The 17572-nt window shown below is 39.6% G+C and overlaps 1 protein-coding gene across 1 annotated transcript in view; it reads right to left on the bottom strand.

Annotated features, from left to right (window-relative positions):
* Positions 1-17572, bottom strand: part of TPD52 (tumor protein D52) — a 110275-nt gene that overhangs the window by 61242 nt on the left and 31461 nt on the right. Inside the window, exon 6 of the mRNA XM_075704865.1 lies at positions 8377-8558. Coding sequence (XP_075560980.1) covers positions 8377-8558 — 182 coding nt within the window. The remainder of the gene's footprint in view (positions 1-8376; positions 8559-17572) is intronic.

Here is a 17572-nt window from a genome sequence, read left to right on the forward strand (position 1 = left end):
AGGCAATGGCAGCAAAAGATGATGGAAAGAAGGAAGATAATGTATTCCCTGTAAGAGACTGGTTATACATTTTCTCCATCTTCTTGTAAGAGTTTTTCTACAGTGTGGTTACTACCAGAAAGACTTGTGAGAAAAAGACTGATCTGTTGGGAATGAAAACTACAAAAGAAGGGAAGCAGCGAAGGAGGAAGTCACCGATTTAATGCCGATGAGCTAACAGCAACAATTTGAACACATAAATAGAATAAGAAAATGCTGCTGGTATAGTTACTGGTGCTCATTCTCCTCACTTACCAAAAGTGGGAGTTAAAAAAATTTTCCTCAACAGACCCTGAGCCTTTTCTAAGCAAGACTACACCACAGAAATCAAAAGCAACTTTGCACACCAACCCAGCATAGTGTGCATTTTATCAGTACCTTCAACATGCATCAATAATCTTAAAAAATTACTAAGTTTCTATACGTTTTCGGTCTCTTTCATACAACCTTTTTTCCTGCATCTGCATGAGTTTGAATACTGTACTTGCAAAAGCGTCATTTATTGTATCGCTTGTACTGCTGGTTAGTAATTTCCTTCTTTCCCCTTGAGAATTACATATTACAGATAGATGCTATTTTGCTGGCAACAGGCAGTAAAAAGGAAGCAGACCACCATAAAAACAAACATGTAAAACTAAAATCAGCATTACTGCAGCAAGAAATGTTTCCTTTATATATCACATTAATTACCAGGTTGTTTTTTTTTTCAGCAGTTCCATCAACATTCAAAGTTTGACAAGAAAGCTGTAGGATGTACCAGGCTGCCAGAACAGCACCACTCCAGTTAGCAGCAGTATAGGATAGGGAAGAAATACATACTCTAAGGAAAATATCATTAAGTCTCTCCACTGCCACCAGATCTGTATCCTACAGGTGGCCCATGCTGCTACTCAGAGACTTTACTCCCAGTTAGTCACAGACACCGGGTTAAGCGTGAATTTGATGCTTGCGATTCCTTTGGCAATGAAAGAGCGAAGGCCTCGGGGAAGGGAGCGGGGTGCTGGGTCTCTCTATCAGGCCAGCCTCCTGCCAGCTGTCTGGTCTTCAATTTTAAAGGTTAAGAGTTGGAAAAGTTATGTCTTTAACATCGTCTCTCTAAACCTTTCCATAGTAATCTTGCAGCATTATATACACAACAGTCAGGGGAACCAGGGTTCAGCAAGCAAAGGGTGAATTTACCACACACTGACATCTTCCCTTGTGCAAGTACCTTTGGCGCACACCGAGATGGAGGTAGCTGACTCAGTGCTTTGTGTGAGGTAGCTCATTCCAGTTGAAAGATGCACTAATTATTCCAGAAGCATATTCACATGGCATCAAAACGGAGTAGTTAACTCCAAACTCACCCTCCAGCTTAATGCAGTGACTTTGTTTAATACACAAGCTGGAACTAAACTAAATGGTGTCTTATTGAAATCATCCCCCCTGCAGAGCATCTCTCTCCATGCACCTTTTTTCAAAAATTGACTTTTTTTTTATAATCTTACAAGATCTTTTAAATAGTTTCACATACCACTATTACCTTAAATTTAAGACTGTCTTAATAAAATGGATGTGCTAGAAAACAGCCAGCCTTATTCACATTACCTAGTCTAAAAAGATAAATTATTTTTAACTGGATTCCATCCTGCTCTTATCTATAAAATATTTTAAAAATAGAACAAAACGAGAAGAATTTAAAATGTTTCCCAAATAAAATCCACCCTGGCAACCATTCAAAAAGCATAAATATTTTGATACAATTTACAGAAACAGCATTAGGTAATGTTTTATGATGCTCATTAAGCTGTCATGTTCTAAATCACAACCAGCATCAAATGGTTTCTTCCCTTCTCTACTATTTAAGTTTGGCAAATATGCACAGTATAAAAGGTGTCAAGTAAAATCGCCACAGGATATACTGGAAATCCCTGCACCAGCTGCATACTCAAACATAAAGGAAGTGTCTTTCTGATCCTACAGCCTGATAATACTGGAGTTGCTGGAGGGTTACAGCAGTCTTTGAAAATAAAGCTTCATTACACTGGCATGGAGAGGTGCAGTTTAATCCCCTTTGGAAGCTGGTCCTGCAATCCTACATTTTAGAAAATTGCTGAAAGCCATTGTGCTTTTGATGGGAATGGGTCATTAACAGTACAGGTGCAGACCATGCAACAGGCAGTGTCAGCACAACCCCTGCCCGCATTTTCTGGTTCTTAGGAATTCCATCTGATAATGGCAGAAGCAGGCTGTAACAGCACTTTTTTGCCATGGATTAAGTTGTTGCTCATTTGGAGATCTAAGACTGACACTTTCCTCTTTAGAACTTCATTTCCTCTGCATGTTCAAAGAAAGGAAAAAAATACACCACCTTCTTCCTGTAGCTGAAAAGTTACTTTACCCTTACTTTCCTACAAACCCTTTCTCATTCGTATAAATGCTGGATGCTTTACAGAATTGCTCTATGTTGTTGGCATAAAACATGAATTTAACATAGCATTTAAGTCAAAGTGTATCATGTTTTTACTAATTACAGTATATACTAAATAAGTACAGTACATATTTAGTAAGACCTTGAAATCATAGGGGTAATAAATACTCCTGTCACATTAAATAAATCCCAAACAACAAAATGCTGTTGATATTTATTACCAAATACATCCTTGCCTGACCCCAGTGAGATTTTACCAACAATATCTTTGGTCTCTAACTAAGCTGATGCATGCTTCAGATCTCAACACCATCAATGCTGCTAATGCAATATACTTTTTGCAATCCTGTGAAACAGCTTTCCCAATGTGGTGGGATGACCTTGGCTGGACACCAGGTGCCACCAAGCCGCCCTATCACTCCCCTCCTCAGCTGTTGGCAGAGCAGAGAGCAGAGAGAATGAGATAGGAAAAAACCACTCATGGATTGAGATGAGGACAGGGAGAGATCACTCAGCAATTACCATCGTGGGCAGAACAGATTTGACTTGGAGAAATTAGCTTAATTTATTACCAATCAAATCAGAGTAGAGTAATGAGAAATTAAACTAAATCTTAAAACACCTTCCCCCCACCCCTCCCTTCTTCCCAGGCTCAGTTTCACTCCCGATTTTCTCTACCTCCTCCCCGCAAGCAGCACAGGAGGACAGGGAATGGGGGTTGCGGTCAGTTCATCACACGTTGTCTCTGCCGCACCTTCCTCCTCAGGGAAGGACTCCTCACACTCTTCCCCTGCTCCAGCGTGGGTGGGGTCCCTCCCACGGGAGACAGTCCTCCATGAACTTCTCCAACGTGGGTCCTTCCCACGGGCTACAGTTCTTCACAGACTGCTCCAGCGTGGGTCCCCCACGGGGTCACAAGTCCTGCCAGCAAACCTGCTCCAGCTTGGGCTCCTCTCCCCATGGGTCCACAGGTCCTGCCAGGAGCCTGCTCCAGCATGGGCTTCCCACGGGGTCATGGCTTCCTTCGGGCACATCCCCCTGCTCTGGCATGGGGTCCTCCCCGGGCTGCAGGTGGATATCTGCTCCACTGTTAACCTCCATGGGCTGCAAGGGGACAAACTGCCTGACCATGGTCTTCACCACGGGCTGCAGGGGAATCTCTGCTGTGGTGCCTGGAGCACCTCCTCCCACTCCTTCACTGACCTTGGTGTCTGCAGAGTTGCTCCTCTCACATATTCTCACTCCTCTCGCCAGCTGCAGTTGTGCAGGTTTTTTTCCCCCTTCTTAAACATGTTACCCCAGAGGTGCTACCACCGTCGCTGATGGGCTCGGCCTTGGCCAGCAGCTGGTCCGTCTTGGAGCCGTCTGGCATTGCCTTTATTGGACATAGGGGAAGCTTCTGGCAGCTTCTCACAGAAGCCACCCCTGTAGCCCCCCTGCTCCCAAAACCTTGCCACACAAACCCAATACACCCAAAGAGGATAGGAAGAAGGAAAACAGTCAGCAAAAAACAAAAGAAAATAGCTAGCAGGTTCTTCAAATGTTTATTCAATTTAAATTTTGCATCATTACTGTTCTAAGGTTTCTTTTACTTAATAGTTTGTGTTGTTTTGTTTTGCTTGCTTTGGGGGTTTTTTTTGGTTGCTTTTTTTTTGTTTGGTCGGGTTTTTTAAAGGTTGAAGTTTACTTTAGAAGAACTGATGGAAAAAATTTATTTATGTAGCTACTTCAAATCTTCCAAGTGAGGGACACCTTTTCCTCTAGTTCCTCTTTTACCCAAGACAGTCCTGAACGTGGAATCCTTTCTTATGGCCACATGGTGGTAGCACTACAGGGTCTTTCACTTGGACATCCCAAGAAATCACAACTGTTAGGATCAGGGCTGAGCAATTTAAGAGAACAAGCTTTACAGACAAGAACCTCTTGTAGGATTTTTGTTTCTTTTCAAGTAACTTCTAGCACTTTCAAAGAGCAAAGGACACTATATAAGAAAAAGAAAATTGTATTATAGTATCATGAAAATAGTTGACTTCTGGTGAGAAAAAAGCCAAATGACCAAGGAAATATCAAAAGCACATGTCCTCATGGAGATGCCCTCATGGAGAGAGGGTTTTTTTCCTTTAAAGATGCTAAACTAATATTTTGGAGGAGTTGCCAAATACCTGAAAAGTCAATATAGTAAAACTAAAGATTAGCATCAGAATACAGGTCCTAGAAGACCCATGCTCTCAAGACTGACTTCATAAAAATGGTATCATGAATTTCCACGTCTGAAGATTAAATCTGGTGGTTCTGTCCTGAATTGATGGCCTTCAAGAAATAGTCTACTATCTGTAAATTGAAATGCCCACTATTCTCCTTGGCACAAACACTAAACATTTTGCAAACAAAACAGTAAACAGTTCTGATTACACTCACGTACCATATGGTGATAGTCACTTTTCTCAGCAAGTGAATTCACAGAAATAACAGTAACAAAGTCTTAGTTCAGTCACCAACGTAAGGTGGTACACATCTAAATACACACTGCAAATTCTACCCAGTTACTTTCAAGCTTTAGTAGAAGATACTCTAGCACTAGTTTGACCTTTATTCTGCTGATCAAAAGCAGTTATTGCCTTCCAAGAAGAGGTCAGCATCCATCGAAAGACTCTAAGCCTTCACACTTACTAAGAGGCCAGCATATGAAAAGATAGTATTTGTTCTGATAAGGCAAACTTTACTCTGTAAATCAATGAGCTGCTGTCTTTACTATGTAAGCAGATCAAAGCAATTGTACAAGCAAAGGCGTAAGTCTTCCCACTACTTTTTAATAAGCAGGGAGATCCAAACTCAGCAGCACGTGAATGCTATTGATGGCATACACAGCTAGCTAAGATAGCAGTTTTCCATGTTTGGTTTTGATTCCATGAGTACTTTGCAAATTTTGTGTTACAAATCCCTGCTAGAAATGAACTGGTACAGCTATGTTATATGACACAGCACCTTATGAGAAGCTACAGGCTAAACAACAGACCAAAAGATTGCCTGTGACTGCAATTTTTTGTAAATCCATGTAAATTTTAGAAATTCCAATTCCAGAAACACAATGAATTGGAAAAAGGTGGCAAGACTTAATTCAATTACTTATTTTCTTACACAAATATTTTTATTTAGAGAATTAGGTTCATATAGCATTTAAACACTTAACAAGTCAGAGACAAATTCAGGTTCTCGGAATGAATTGAGGAGAAAGGGGATTTGAATCAGTCACCTACATCTCAAATGAACGCTCTAAGCCCATTAGATACAGAGTATCAACATTGTTACTTCCACTACATCCTCAATGTTGTAAGTGCTGTCTGTATTATTTTGTGAACTACCGCCTTTAGTTCCAAATTTATTTCATTAAAAATGCCCAGGCTGTTGATTTCCCTCTCTCCACTCCCACTCAAAAACAGTGAGAGGGAAGCACAAACAAGCCTTATGTGGATCTGCTTGTTTTTATCATTATAACAGGCTGCCAAAAATATAACTAGTCTAGATCCTCTCAGCCCCAGGCTTATGCTCCCAGCGTTCAATGGACAACTGACTCACTTGGAAGCATCTACTCCAACAACAATTTCCTTAGGCCTCATTTCCCATTGTACCACCCAACGTGCATGGGAAGAAAAGACATACAGCATTAGGAGAAAGACAAGAGCAGGGAAGGAGTGGAAAGTCTCACTTGTCTGCCTGCTGCCTGTGAGCTTTTTTTAGGAAGATGTATTTCATTACCTTCCCCCAACTGGTCTTGCCAACCAAGCATTCCAGAGTACCATGACAAAATAAGATATTAACACCACACAAGGTGGGCTCAGCATTCACAAGGTGAATGAACCGTAGCTAGGGATTTCAAGACAATACACGAAGGTGCCCGCTCCCCAAATGTGGGAGGAAGCACGCAAGCAAACATGGTACAAGTTAAAGGGGGCTGCACTGCAAGCAAGGAAGGGGCATGAGTGCATGGAGCCTTGCTCTGAACCATAAAAGGAGACAGTTGAGAGCTACAGGTCTGAATCGGAGAGGAGACCAACAAAGACAGTGTCACGGTGGACGTCTGCTGTCTGATCAGAAAGGGGGAGCGGATGAAGCCTCATTCAAACAATGAGAAGCCACCTCATGATTGCAGGCCTTGATTCTCACAGGGGACTTAAAATGTCCTCATGTCTGCTCAAGCAGAAACAAACAGAGAGCAGAGAAAGCAATCCAGAGTGAGTGCCCTAGTGACATCTTTTTCCAGAGGTGCCAGACAGCCCAACTAGGGCAGGTCTTCTGCTGGACACATTACTCATGGGCAGGAAAAAACCGTTTGGGAACATGGTAGCTGATGGCAACCTCAGCTGTAGTGACCACCAATGACAGAGCTTAAATGCTGAAGGAAAGTGAGAAAGGTAAGTGGCAGAAGAGAGATCTGGGCTTCAGGACAGTAGACTTTGCTTTACTCAGGGTAGACAAGAAGCTGTCCTGACAGGAAAAAGTGCCCAGAAGAGGCCATTGATCTCTAAGGACAAACTCCTCAATGCTCTAGAAGGGTCTTCCCCAATCTGCAAAAGCTGAGTGGGCCTGGCAGAAGGCTAGGTCAGCTGAACAGGAAGCTTCGGTCTAAACTGTACTACAAAAACAAAATGAATGGTCATAAATTCCAATGAATATAGAAACACTCCTCAGGCATGCAAGAATGGTATTGGGAAAGGCAAAGCTCATCTCAATTTAGAATGAGCAAGAGACATAAAGAGCAACAAAGGCTTTACCGCTACAGCAGCGGCAAAAGACTAAGAAAATCTTCACCTGCTGCCAGATGTGACTGGCACAAAGGACTCTGTTTATCCTGGGCTATCAATCATATTTGCTTTGAAAGTCATAGACCTGTCAAAAATGGAAGTTCAGTATACAAATGCTCTGATAAAATACTATCACAAACTTGCACACAAACGTGTGATTATTTCTGTTAAATCTTTTTTAAAAAAATCAAATTTTTCAGAACTCTTTATCAGGAATCATATTTAACAGTTTAGACACAGTGATCTTGCAGATTAACAGAGATCATTCTCCTCTCAAGGAAAAGAGATGGACTATAATACTCTGATGTTATGAACTCAAAAACATGGTATTTTGCCTATATATTAAAAACTAAGTGCTAAAGCAACCCAGAGACAAATTAAATAGACAAGGTATTTTTGAATAATACATAATCATAAGGTGATAATGACAGTTTACAAAGCTTATAAATGCAATTTCCACTAGAATTTGTTGCTTGCTTATCTTTCAGCTCTTTAACTACTGCATTCCCCAACACAACTGTTTTAGTCTCACCACAGTTATTCTAGTTCAGGACACACAGTGAAACCTGCCACCAGAATCTATATAAAATCTTCTTCTACAATATGAAATATTTGGCCACATTAGCACTGATCATCTATTATGAACCATATTATCACAAATAACGTGCAAAGTCCCCAGCACATCACCTCATGTATATATATTTAGCATAGACAGTGCCTAAGGAGGTTTACAATTTACATGGGATTAAAGTTCCACATTCACAAAACTCCTAAGCATTTCAATAAATAGCACTTGTTTTAACAACTCTGATGATAACAATCTCCCCTTTCCTCAGTGACAAAACACCCAGTAACTTCATTTGGTCATCATAGGTTGGAATAATGTAGATAGCAATAATGCAAACTTGCAAAGCAATCTGCATTCAAGACAGTGATGTCTGAGCTACACAGATCTGTTTGTGATCATACTTTCATTCTGCACAATATGTAAACTTCCATAGTTTAAACCACAAAATTCATACAAACTATCCATGCTCAGTCCAGAAGATGGTCAAATCCCAGCAGCTATGCATTTCAGTATGTCATTCACATATGTTAATAGCTTACCGTAAGTTTATTACTTACTTTCCATCTACTTCTGGTCTTTTGCACACGCAGTGAAACTTGCCACCAAAATCTATATAAAGATCATCTTCTACAACATGGAATATTCGACCAATGGCAATTTTATCTTTGGCAGGTCCCATCTGAATTAAAGGAGAGCGTCTCAACATGGATGCAAAGGATTCCGATTTCTCTGAAGGAACCTACAGATAAATAAATTAAAAAAAATCATTTCACAAAACACACTATCTGAAGGAGGTATTAAATTAAACTTGTAATATAGAAAAAGGCATTATCCACTAAATTACAAGTAAAGGTTTCACGTGGTCAGCACATTTTTAGTAAGACTTCTAAGGAGGCATCTGATACATTTCTCCAACCCCAAACATTTTGCACATTAAAGACAAAGCTTTCATTAATTCAGTCACACAAAAGCATAACACTTTGCATCTCCTGAAAACATCTGCTAGTTCTACTATTGGTTAGGTAAGTTGCTTTAAAAATGCATTCCCAATATTAGGAAATACTCCTGCAAAGAACATCCCTCACCTCTTTGTTATCTCCTTGGTGAAAACCAGAACAGAATTAGTGCCTTGCAGCTATTCATGCAACTATTTAATAATGAATAATACTTAAATCTTTATTTTAAAGAACAAAACCATTTTGCCAAAGCAGAAAAAGTAGGAAGCATACACAGGACTGATCTAGCACATTAAAAAAAAAATTTGAACCATCACTTCTGTCATTTTTCACTCTACAATATCAAAGTAAATATTTGAATTCAGTAACCAAATAAACAAAATGCCAGTTTCTTCTCATAGTGCTTTGGGAAAATGGGGAAACCTAAATCCTCCTGTCTTCTTCAGGGAGACATCTCTGTTCTGGGATCTGAGAAAGCTGACTATCACAGGCTTCCCATCACATGCTAGGTGAAAATACCCAGCTATATCAAAGTGAGACTCATTCTTACATACACTGTCTCCGATATACTAAGTTTGACTGCTTTTTAAAGATTACCACCTTTGAAATACAATTCATAAGAAAAGCCTTCTTGCCCATAGTGAATGAAAGGGGAGATGCATTTTGGAAGCAATATGTACCTGAAATCTGAAAGTGAATCTACGCAAATCATTTTATAGATGGATAAACAGATTGACAAAAAGAGAGCCTAATGATTTTCCCCCGCGTTTAGTGATAATTAACTGATATAATAATTACTTCATGCAAGATTTCAGACTATTTTCAAGCCAGCAGAAGAACTAAACAGAACAAAACAATCACGCAGTTAAAGGTTTAGAGATCTGGTGGCCTCAATGACACACTTTCCCATTGACTACCTCAAGTGGATGCTGAATATCCACCTATATTTTATATGAACAGAGAATAATGCCACCATTTTCCACTTGTACATTGGGAAACTTTTATTCTTGGGGAAGTCAAAACAAGAGACAGTTTTGAATTCCAGCTCTGCTGGAAGGCGCGAACAGCGCGGGTTGCTCTGACGGGACATAGCCTTGAGAATTATAAGCTAGAGATCTGACACCTGGTAAATTTGCTGCTTCAGAAACAGGAACTGTTAAATGTAGCATCCCAAGGACAAGGGCTGAACAAAGTGCAACAAATACACAAATGTGCATGCACACACACCACAAAAAGAAAGCAGCTGGTAATGGTAAATCACAAACAGAGCAGTAGGATTTTATACAGGAAAGCTAATATCAGATAAGGTTCCAAACATAGGATTGTCTGAATTTCACAATGCAGTTTAACTTCAAATACATGAAAGTTAATTGTACAGAATGCATTTGTAAGTGTTCCAAGAATAAATGCAAAATAGTGGAAGCAATAAGGGGAAGTATTTAAATGAGATTCATCATATGAATTGAAGGGGCAGCAGCAACCTAGGTGCAACTTTAAATCAATGTACAAGCCGTAAGCTAAAAGTAAACACTTCAAAATTAACATCCCCTCAAAATGACTCCATCTGGGCAGGAGATTATAAATCAATCCTCATACTGAAATGCTAAAACCTGTTTTAAGGTAAACTGAGGTACAACAAAGTGCAAAATTCAGTGGTCTTCCACTGACTTTCTCACTACGAACTCACTAGTTTGCAGAATCACCCGATTGCCTTGGAATTCAACTGCTTGCCCCTGTAAAGTAATAAACACTTTTCCATTATCCTGTATGCTCATAAACACTGTTTTCAAAGATGATACAGCTCATCTTAGTTATACCTTGTCACTCAACACCAAGTTACAGCAGTCAAATACAACAAAACTCCACAGTCAACTACTCTATCCATTGAGCTGATCGTTCAGTTCCCTACTTCCCTAACCAGCATTATCCCATTTCTCCATCCTTCACTCCTGACCTAACCAGATTGTCTGAGGAAGATAAAACAATCATCCAGGAAGTGATAGCAGGAACACTTACAGCAGAGGATTTCCAGTGGACATTCAGTCTCTCACAAGGAGCAGCTGAGTGCTACATACAAAAACAACTTTCCCAAGTAAGAGTTAACATTATCGAGGGGAGATGCCTGCAGAGACTCAAGAAATACACATAATGTAAACACAGAAAGGCAGCATATATGATAACTGAAGAGACAGACACAAACACAGTATCATCAACTGGCAGAGATGCTGACTTTTCAGAAACTGATGTTTTGGAATAGATCATCCTTCCAAATACTTTACCTGCTCCACCTATGAGACCAAACACCTGACAAAGGTTTTCTGTGGTCCTCCAAAAACTCTGTTAAGTCTTCTTAATTTAGGACACAGGTCTGTAAATGTTTAAACCAACCAAGCTGGCACTGCCATGCCTCATCCTGCCCACTCCACTCCCTCCCAGACAGAACTCCTGTGCCCTTATGCCGCCACTGAAACTTGTCCTAACCTGGAGTAAACCTGTTTCAGGAACGTTACAAACAAAAGCTATTTACTTTCTTGTAAGGACAGTTTTCTGTTGGTCTAGTTTCCAAACTAGATCACCGATGGACCAAGTGAATATCAGGATGAACAAACAAGAGTGTAAGAGTGCCCACACACAAAGGCAAAGATAAGCACATGGCAGCAACATATAAACTCAGGATGATAAGGACTACTATAATTTCATCCCAGAATATTGCCAGTGATCCTTCATAACAAGGCAAACTAATGAGAAAATTGGCTGGGGGCAGGGGGGGAACAAACACACACACACAAAACTGCACAAAGAAAAGCAGATGTTACCATCTGTAAGCCAATGCATATATACTCCACAGCTAAGTCCGGTCTCAGGTAAAGAGCAGCTTTGTTTTCATATTTCAACAGGATGTGAGGAGGTCCACCTATGGTTTCGATTAATTTAGTGAATGCTAGTGGAATCAGACACTACACTAGTTGGTCCATTTCCAGCAACTGAACTGCCCTTTCTTATATTTAGGTCATCTGGAAAAAGCCTGAACTCGGAGAGAGGATCAAGAGAACTTCCGAGTTTGGTTTGAAGATTTTCCTAAGTTATCTAGAAAGATGGCATTAGTAATGCTCATTGAACACACTGAGCAACACTGAGCTTTTTTGAAGCAACAATACAATTCACAGTAAATTCCTTAGTCTCTTGGCAATTACACTCGTTAAATGGCATTCACCTCATTCTTGTTGCCTCCATACAATGGCACACACAGTAGGCTCTCTACCCTAAAAAAACCTTGTTGCTTGTGAAATTTTTATCTCCACATCATGAAGATGGGTACACTAACATCCTGTGGATTTCCTGTTTTTATCACCTAAAAATGGTCCATTCTAGTTAATAACACCCCTCTCCTTTTATCCCCCTGGCAGAAAAAAAATATAGATACAAAATTCTCCCATATGCAAACTTGCCTGTGAAATAATCTCTGTACACAACACACAAATGCTATCTTTACACCCTGACAGATGTGCTCATTCCTTACTAGAGCAGAGATTAAACTCATTAAGATACAGATGATAACGTATAAAAAAAATCCTTGGCCATTCTTCATTGTGGACAGTGTTCCAGGAAGCCACTGGGAACCCGTTTGAATTCTATCAAAGGTCTACAAGTCTGCAGCGTTCTCCATTCTTCTTCCTGGGGAGGAACTTCCCAAAAGCTAAAATATCTAATTTACATATATGAGAATCTTCAAGAGACTCCATCGGTTACTGCCATCAAGGATTCTTTTGTGGACAGTCTAGAAACAGAGTGAGGTAAAATACAGTATTTTCTCGAGTTTTCTGCATAACCTAAAGGAGATCTCATTAAACAGTAATTTATCTCAAGCATTTAAAGAGATTTAATAACATTTTGAGTACTTTCCTCCACGATTTCTAAATCTCCTTAACTGTATTCCTCACAGTAGCACTAAAGAAAAACAGCAAGACAGTAAGACAACAGGGCAACATACTTTATTAACCAATCTACTTTTCTGATTCTCAAGGACTGTTGGCCATGCAGCTGTCATAGATAATGCATCAATAACATGTCAAGTTGCAAAAATTGGAGAATATTACAGAATTCCGAAGCACAAAGGGCACATTCTTTTCAAGTACCTGAAGTATAAAGGCTTTTATTCCTTCCTCCTTCTTAAATGCCTAACCTGTTTGGTTTTCCTTCTAATTTCTAGGTTTTAGTTTTTCACAAATATTTGGATGCCTTTCACTTTCTGTGTGCAATAGTTCAATAAAAACCAGTAGCTCTTTCAATAACAGAATACTCTGCAAGATGATATGTATTAACCAGAGAGTGGAAAAAGTCATTGATCTAAACGCCAGTAAGATCCAAATGAAAGTAGAAACTTGTGGTGGTTTTGGCTGGGAGAGAGTTAATTTTCTTCACAGTAGCTAGTATGGAGCTATAGTTTGGATTTGTGCTGGAAACAGTGTTGATAACACAGGGATGTTTTAGTTGCTGCTGAGCAGTGCTTACACAGGGTCACGGCCTTTTCTGCTCCTCACCCCACCCCACCAGCGAGTAGGCTGGGGGTGCGCAAGAAGTTGGGAGGGGACACGGCTGGGACAGCTGACCCCAGCTGACCAAAGGGATATCCCATACCATATGACATCATGCTCAGCATATAAAGCTGGGGGAAGAAGGAAGGGGAGCACGTTCGGAGTGATGGCGTTTGTCTTCCCAAGGAACTGTTATGCGTGATGGAGCCCTGCTTTCCTGGAGATGGCTGAACACCTGCCTGCCAATGGGAAGCAGTGAGTGAACTCCTCGTTTTGCTTTGCTTGTGTGTGTGGCTTTTCCTTTACCTATTAAACTGTTCTTATCTCAACCCATGAATTTTCTCACTTTTACTCTTCCAATTCTCTCCCTGATCCCACCAGGGGGGAGTGAGCAAGCAGCTGTGTGGCGCTTAGTTGCCAGCTGGGGTTAAACCATCACAAGCAGCTAAGTATTCCAATAACCTTATTCCAATGGAGGAAGGTAACATACTATTTCTGGAGCAAAGCCTATGACTATACAAGCAGGGTGGTCCTATCCCACCCACTGAGCAATGTGTCTTTAAAACCCTAGGTAAGTGTTTTAAGTTGGCTTGCAAAGGCAAGCAGCACACATGCTGGAATGTGATAGATACGGATGAAACATGGAGAAGTGAGATGGGAGATTTGTAATCTGACTGCTACAATTAAGGGGTGAATGACATATTAACATCAAGGAGCATGCAAAGAACGCAACCCTCCGTAAGTACCAAATGTTTTCCTCAGCACTGTCATCCATAGCTAGAAAGCTTTTTTTTTCCCCTGTCCAAAGTTAGTTACACAAAACAACAAAATGGGAGAACTGATTTGCAGTAACAGGTTAGTATGACGCCACAATAGTTAAAGGCCCAACAGCTTGGAGATACTTAAAACTTGACTGAAAAAGGCCCTGAGCAACCTGAACCAAGTTTGTCCTGCTTGGAGCAAGGGGTCTGACCAGATGACCTCCTGAGATCACTTTCAACATGTATTATTTTATTTAGGAAACAGAGAAGATTGGGAGCCTGCTGTAAAGAATATTAAAACAAAACCCAATACATTAAGCTACTCTCTGACCAAGCATATATTGATAAGGCGCTTATTTGAACCAGCAACCTAAAAAAATGTCGCTATCTACTAGCTCACCAGACCTTAATTTTCCATACCTTGTAACTACTAAAAGTATGCACCATTGCTTAGGTATAAACCTAAATCCCAGGAATTTTTTAAAAGTTGTTGTAGGCATTACTAGGGTAACAGGTAATAGTGATTCACGCAGTTCATTTACCAAACTCCTCTCTAGTGTCCTTTTACTATTTTTTACTCAAATGAATGCAACAAGCTCTATTTAAGTCAAAACTGCATTGTGCAGAAGAATATCACCTTAAAGGCAACAGGACCAAATCAGACGCTGTACCACAAAACCTGACATCCAACAGTTAACAGCCTTCCATCCAAAAGCAGCCTAACAAGCACTGCAAACTCTAGAGTTCTCCTAAATTTATGAAAGAACAAGCATCGATCTTTGGTTTCACCACCACAGTTTCCCTGCACACTGAAGTTCTTCCAAGAAACGAGGGTGAAGACTCAGGAGAAGCACCGAGAGAACCGATATAGGACCACAGCGACTGAAATTTCAACACATAAGCATAAAAGGAATTACAGCTCGAAGTAATTTCTCTGAGTGCGCCTTCTTTTTATCATAAAACTCTTTGGTCTAACGCTGATGACTCTTTACTTAGAAGTTCAACATATCTTATTCTGGTCCCAGAAAATAATCACTCAAATTTTAGGCCTCATGCCTTTAACTCATCTCAAACAGAGACATACAGCTCTCAGTCTCCCCTCGAACAAGTAAGTTCAAGTACCTTCTATACCTCCAACTTTGAACATGTTCACAACTTTGTGCCTAGCAGTAATCAGTGATTTTAGAGCTTTCTCAAAGCAAAAGCTCTGCTTCCTGTATTAGTAGGAAAGAAAAGTTTAGAAAATAAGTATTTTAAAAGTTAAGAGCTGACACTAACATTTATTGCTTATTTACTCTAAAATACTGTCAACCTTTAGTAAGTGCCTAATCTAGATTTCTTAAAAACTAACCCAGTCTTGCATCTTCAGGTTCATTCCACTGTACAGCTATTGTCTACCAAGACAGCATTCCCACTAAACCTGCAGAGCCCTCCAAACCTCCTGCAGTCATGGAATTTTTGTCTCCTCTTCTAAAGTAGCTCTGCACTGGGCAAAACACCCTGCACTGCTCACCTCGGGTCTCTACCACTCACATCTCTACCCAAAGGACAGGATGATACAGAATTGTTCTTTTTCATCCATAAATTTTTTTTAAATACTGTCCCACAGTTTACATACATCCTGAGATGCAGAAAACACCACCAGTAATCGCCTCAATATATAGCACTAACTACAGTATTATGCATCCTACTCCTTTGCAGAAGGCTTGTGCCCACCATTATTTTTTCAGACAACACAAGCTACAGCTCTGCAGGCCAGAGGTTCACCTATTTGTTTATTATCAACAAATATGTAAACAATAAATAGAGATAAAATCTGACAAATACTTGTACTTGTCATATACAGTACATGACTTGCTTATATTTTGTAGTAATCAGAAGTCTAAGACAAAATATGACTCTGGAGCATCACTTGGAATTTCATGTGAACAGTAACGCAAAGACAGGAACCATCTCTTCAGTACGGCACATACCTTCTCTTCTCCATCTCCATTCTACCATTTGAAAAAAGAGAAATTTGAAAAAAAAAAAAATCAAATTACTTGTTATCCTCTTATTCGCAAACAGCATTCGTCTCAAATAAAAAAAAAAAGGAAAATTTGCAAATTGCTAGCTAATATACATTATTCACACATGGAGAATACATACCATAAACACCGGCTTGATGCTCCAGTCACTAAAAGATGCACAAGGCTATTTTAGCCTTTTTTGAAGTCTGATGTTTAATTCTGCAACATGTACTAAGGCAAGTATTAAAATACTATTATTTAAAAAACCCAAATATTTATGAATAAGGAAGACATGTGAAACTATGCACACAGTAGCAAATAGGGAGATTATTCTTACACAGCTCTGCCTAATGCAAACTAGGACACAAGTTTTAGCTAGTATGCAAGTAATTAAATACAACTGCCACAAAATTCACCTACTAAGGCTCATAAGTAACAGCACAACATCATTCCACTTACAGCACACAGTTATAATCAGTTATTATCAGACAGCATGAACTCAGAGTTTATTCCTTTAAAGTCCACTGTCTGTTCTGCATTTTTTCCCCACCATAATATAGCTCTCTTTTCTCCCCAATTAGTGGTCTGAGGTTTTGTCCTATTAAAAAAAAAAAAAACCAACAACAAAACCACACAACAAATAAACAACTGAAGTTCATACTGTTTCCCAACAGATTCAACTTACAACCCAAACTGGGCAACTACAAAGACGAGGAAGATCTCTTCAGTTTCCTTTAAACAGGAGACTTTTCCATTTTAGTCTATACAAACAGATAAAAGTGAAGAACTAATACAAACTACTTGCTAACAAAGGGTTCTGAAGATTAACTACAGTATATAGCTGAAACAAAACCAAGATTTGTGTTATTTAATAAAACTACTGAAGGAAGATAGTACAAATAGAAAGCATACCAGAAGGACCTGTGATTCAAAGCAGAAATAAAAGCAGCGATTTAGGGAAAAATCTAAGATTAATGACTGCAAAGTCACAAAGGGGAGCTCTGAAAGCAGTCAAGAAAACTGGAAGCTTCCCTGCTAGTAGCAAGAAGATATTTATGAAAAGCTTCATATGGGCCACTTCCTATGCGAAGACTGTTACAAGGCCAAATTTCTGGCAAGTGCAAGACAGCACTTGCATACCAGCTTAGACTACGATGACCTGAACTCTTTAAGGGAATTATTTCAGTTATAAGGCTTCTAATATATTCTAATATTAATTATTTAATATCTACAGTCCAGTAGAAGAATTATCAGAACAACTAAAAATTCCAGCAGATACCATATTCATTAATTTCTGTGTATACCTGCATAATGATTTGAATTGCACCCTTGATGGCAGCAAACCCCAAATTATATAGTTTTGGAATAAATATAAATAGTGTCTGTACCCATCTTTTTAAAGATAAGCTTTGAAGAAAGCAGGAGAGGGGAGAAGAAAACAGAACCACTTTTTAATACAATATGGTACTATAAAAACGATATTCAAGAAGAG

This window comes from Pelecanus crispus, chromosome 2, assembly GCF_030463565.1.
Source record: "Pelecanus crispus isolate bPelCri1 chromosome 2, bPelCri1.pri, whole genome shotgun sequence".
In the NCBI taxonomy this organism is placed as follows: Eukaryota; Metazoa; Chordata; class Aves; order Pelecaniformes; family Pelecanidae; genus Pelecanus; species Pelecanus crispus.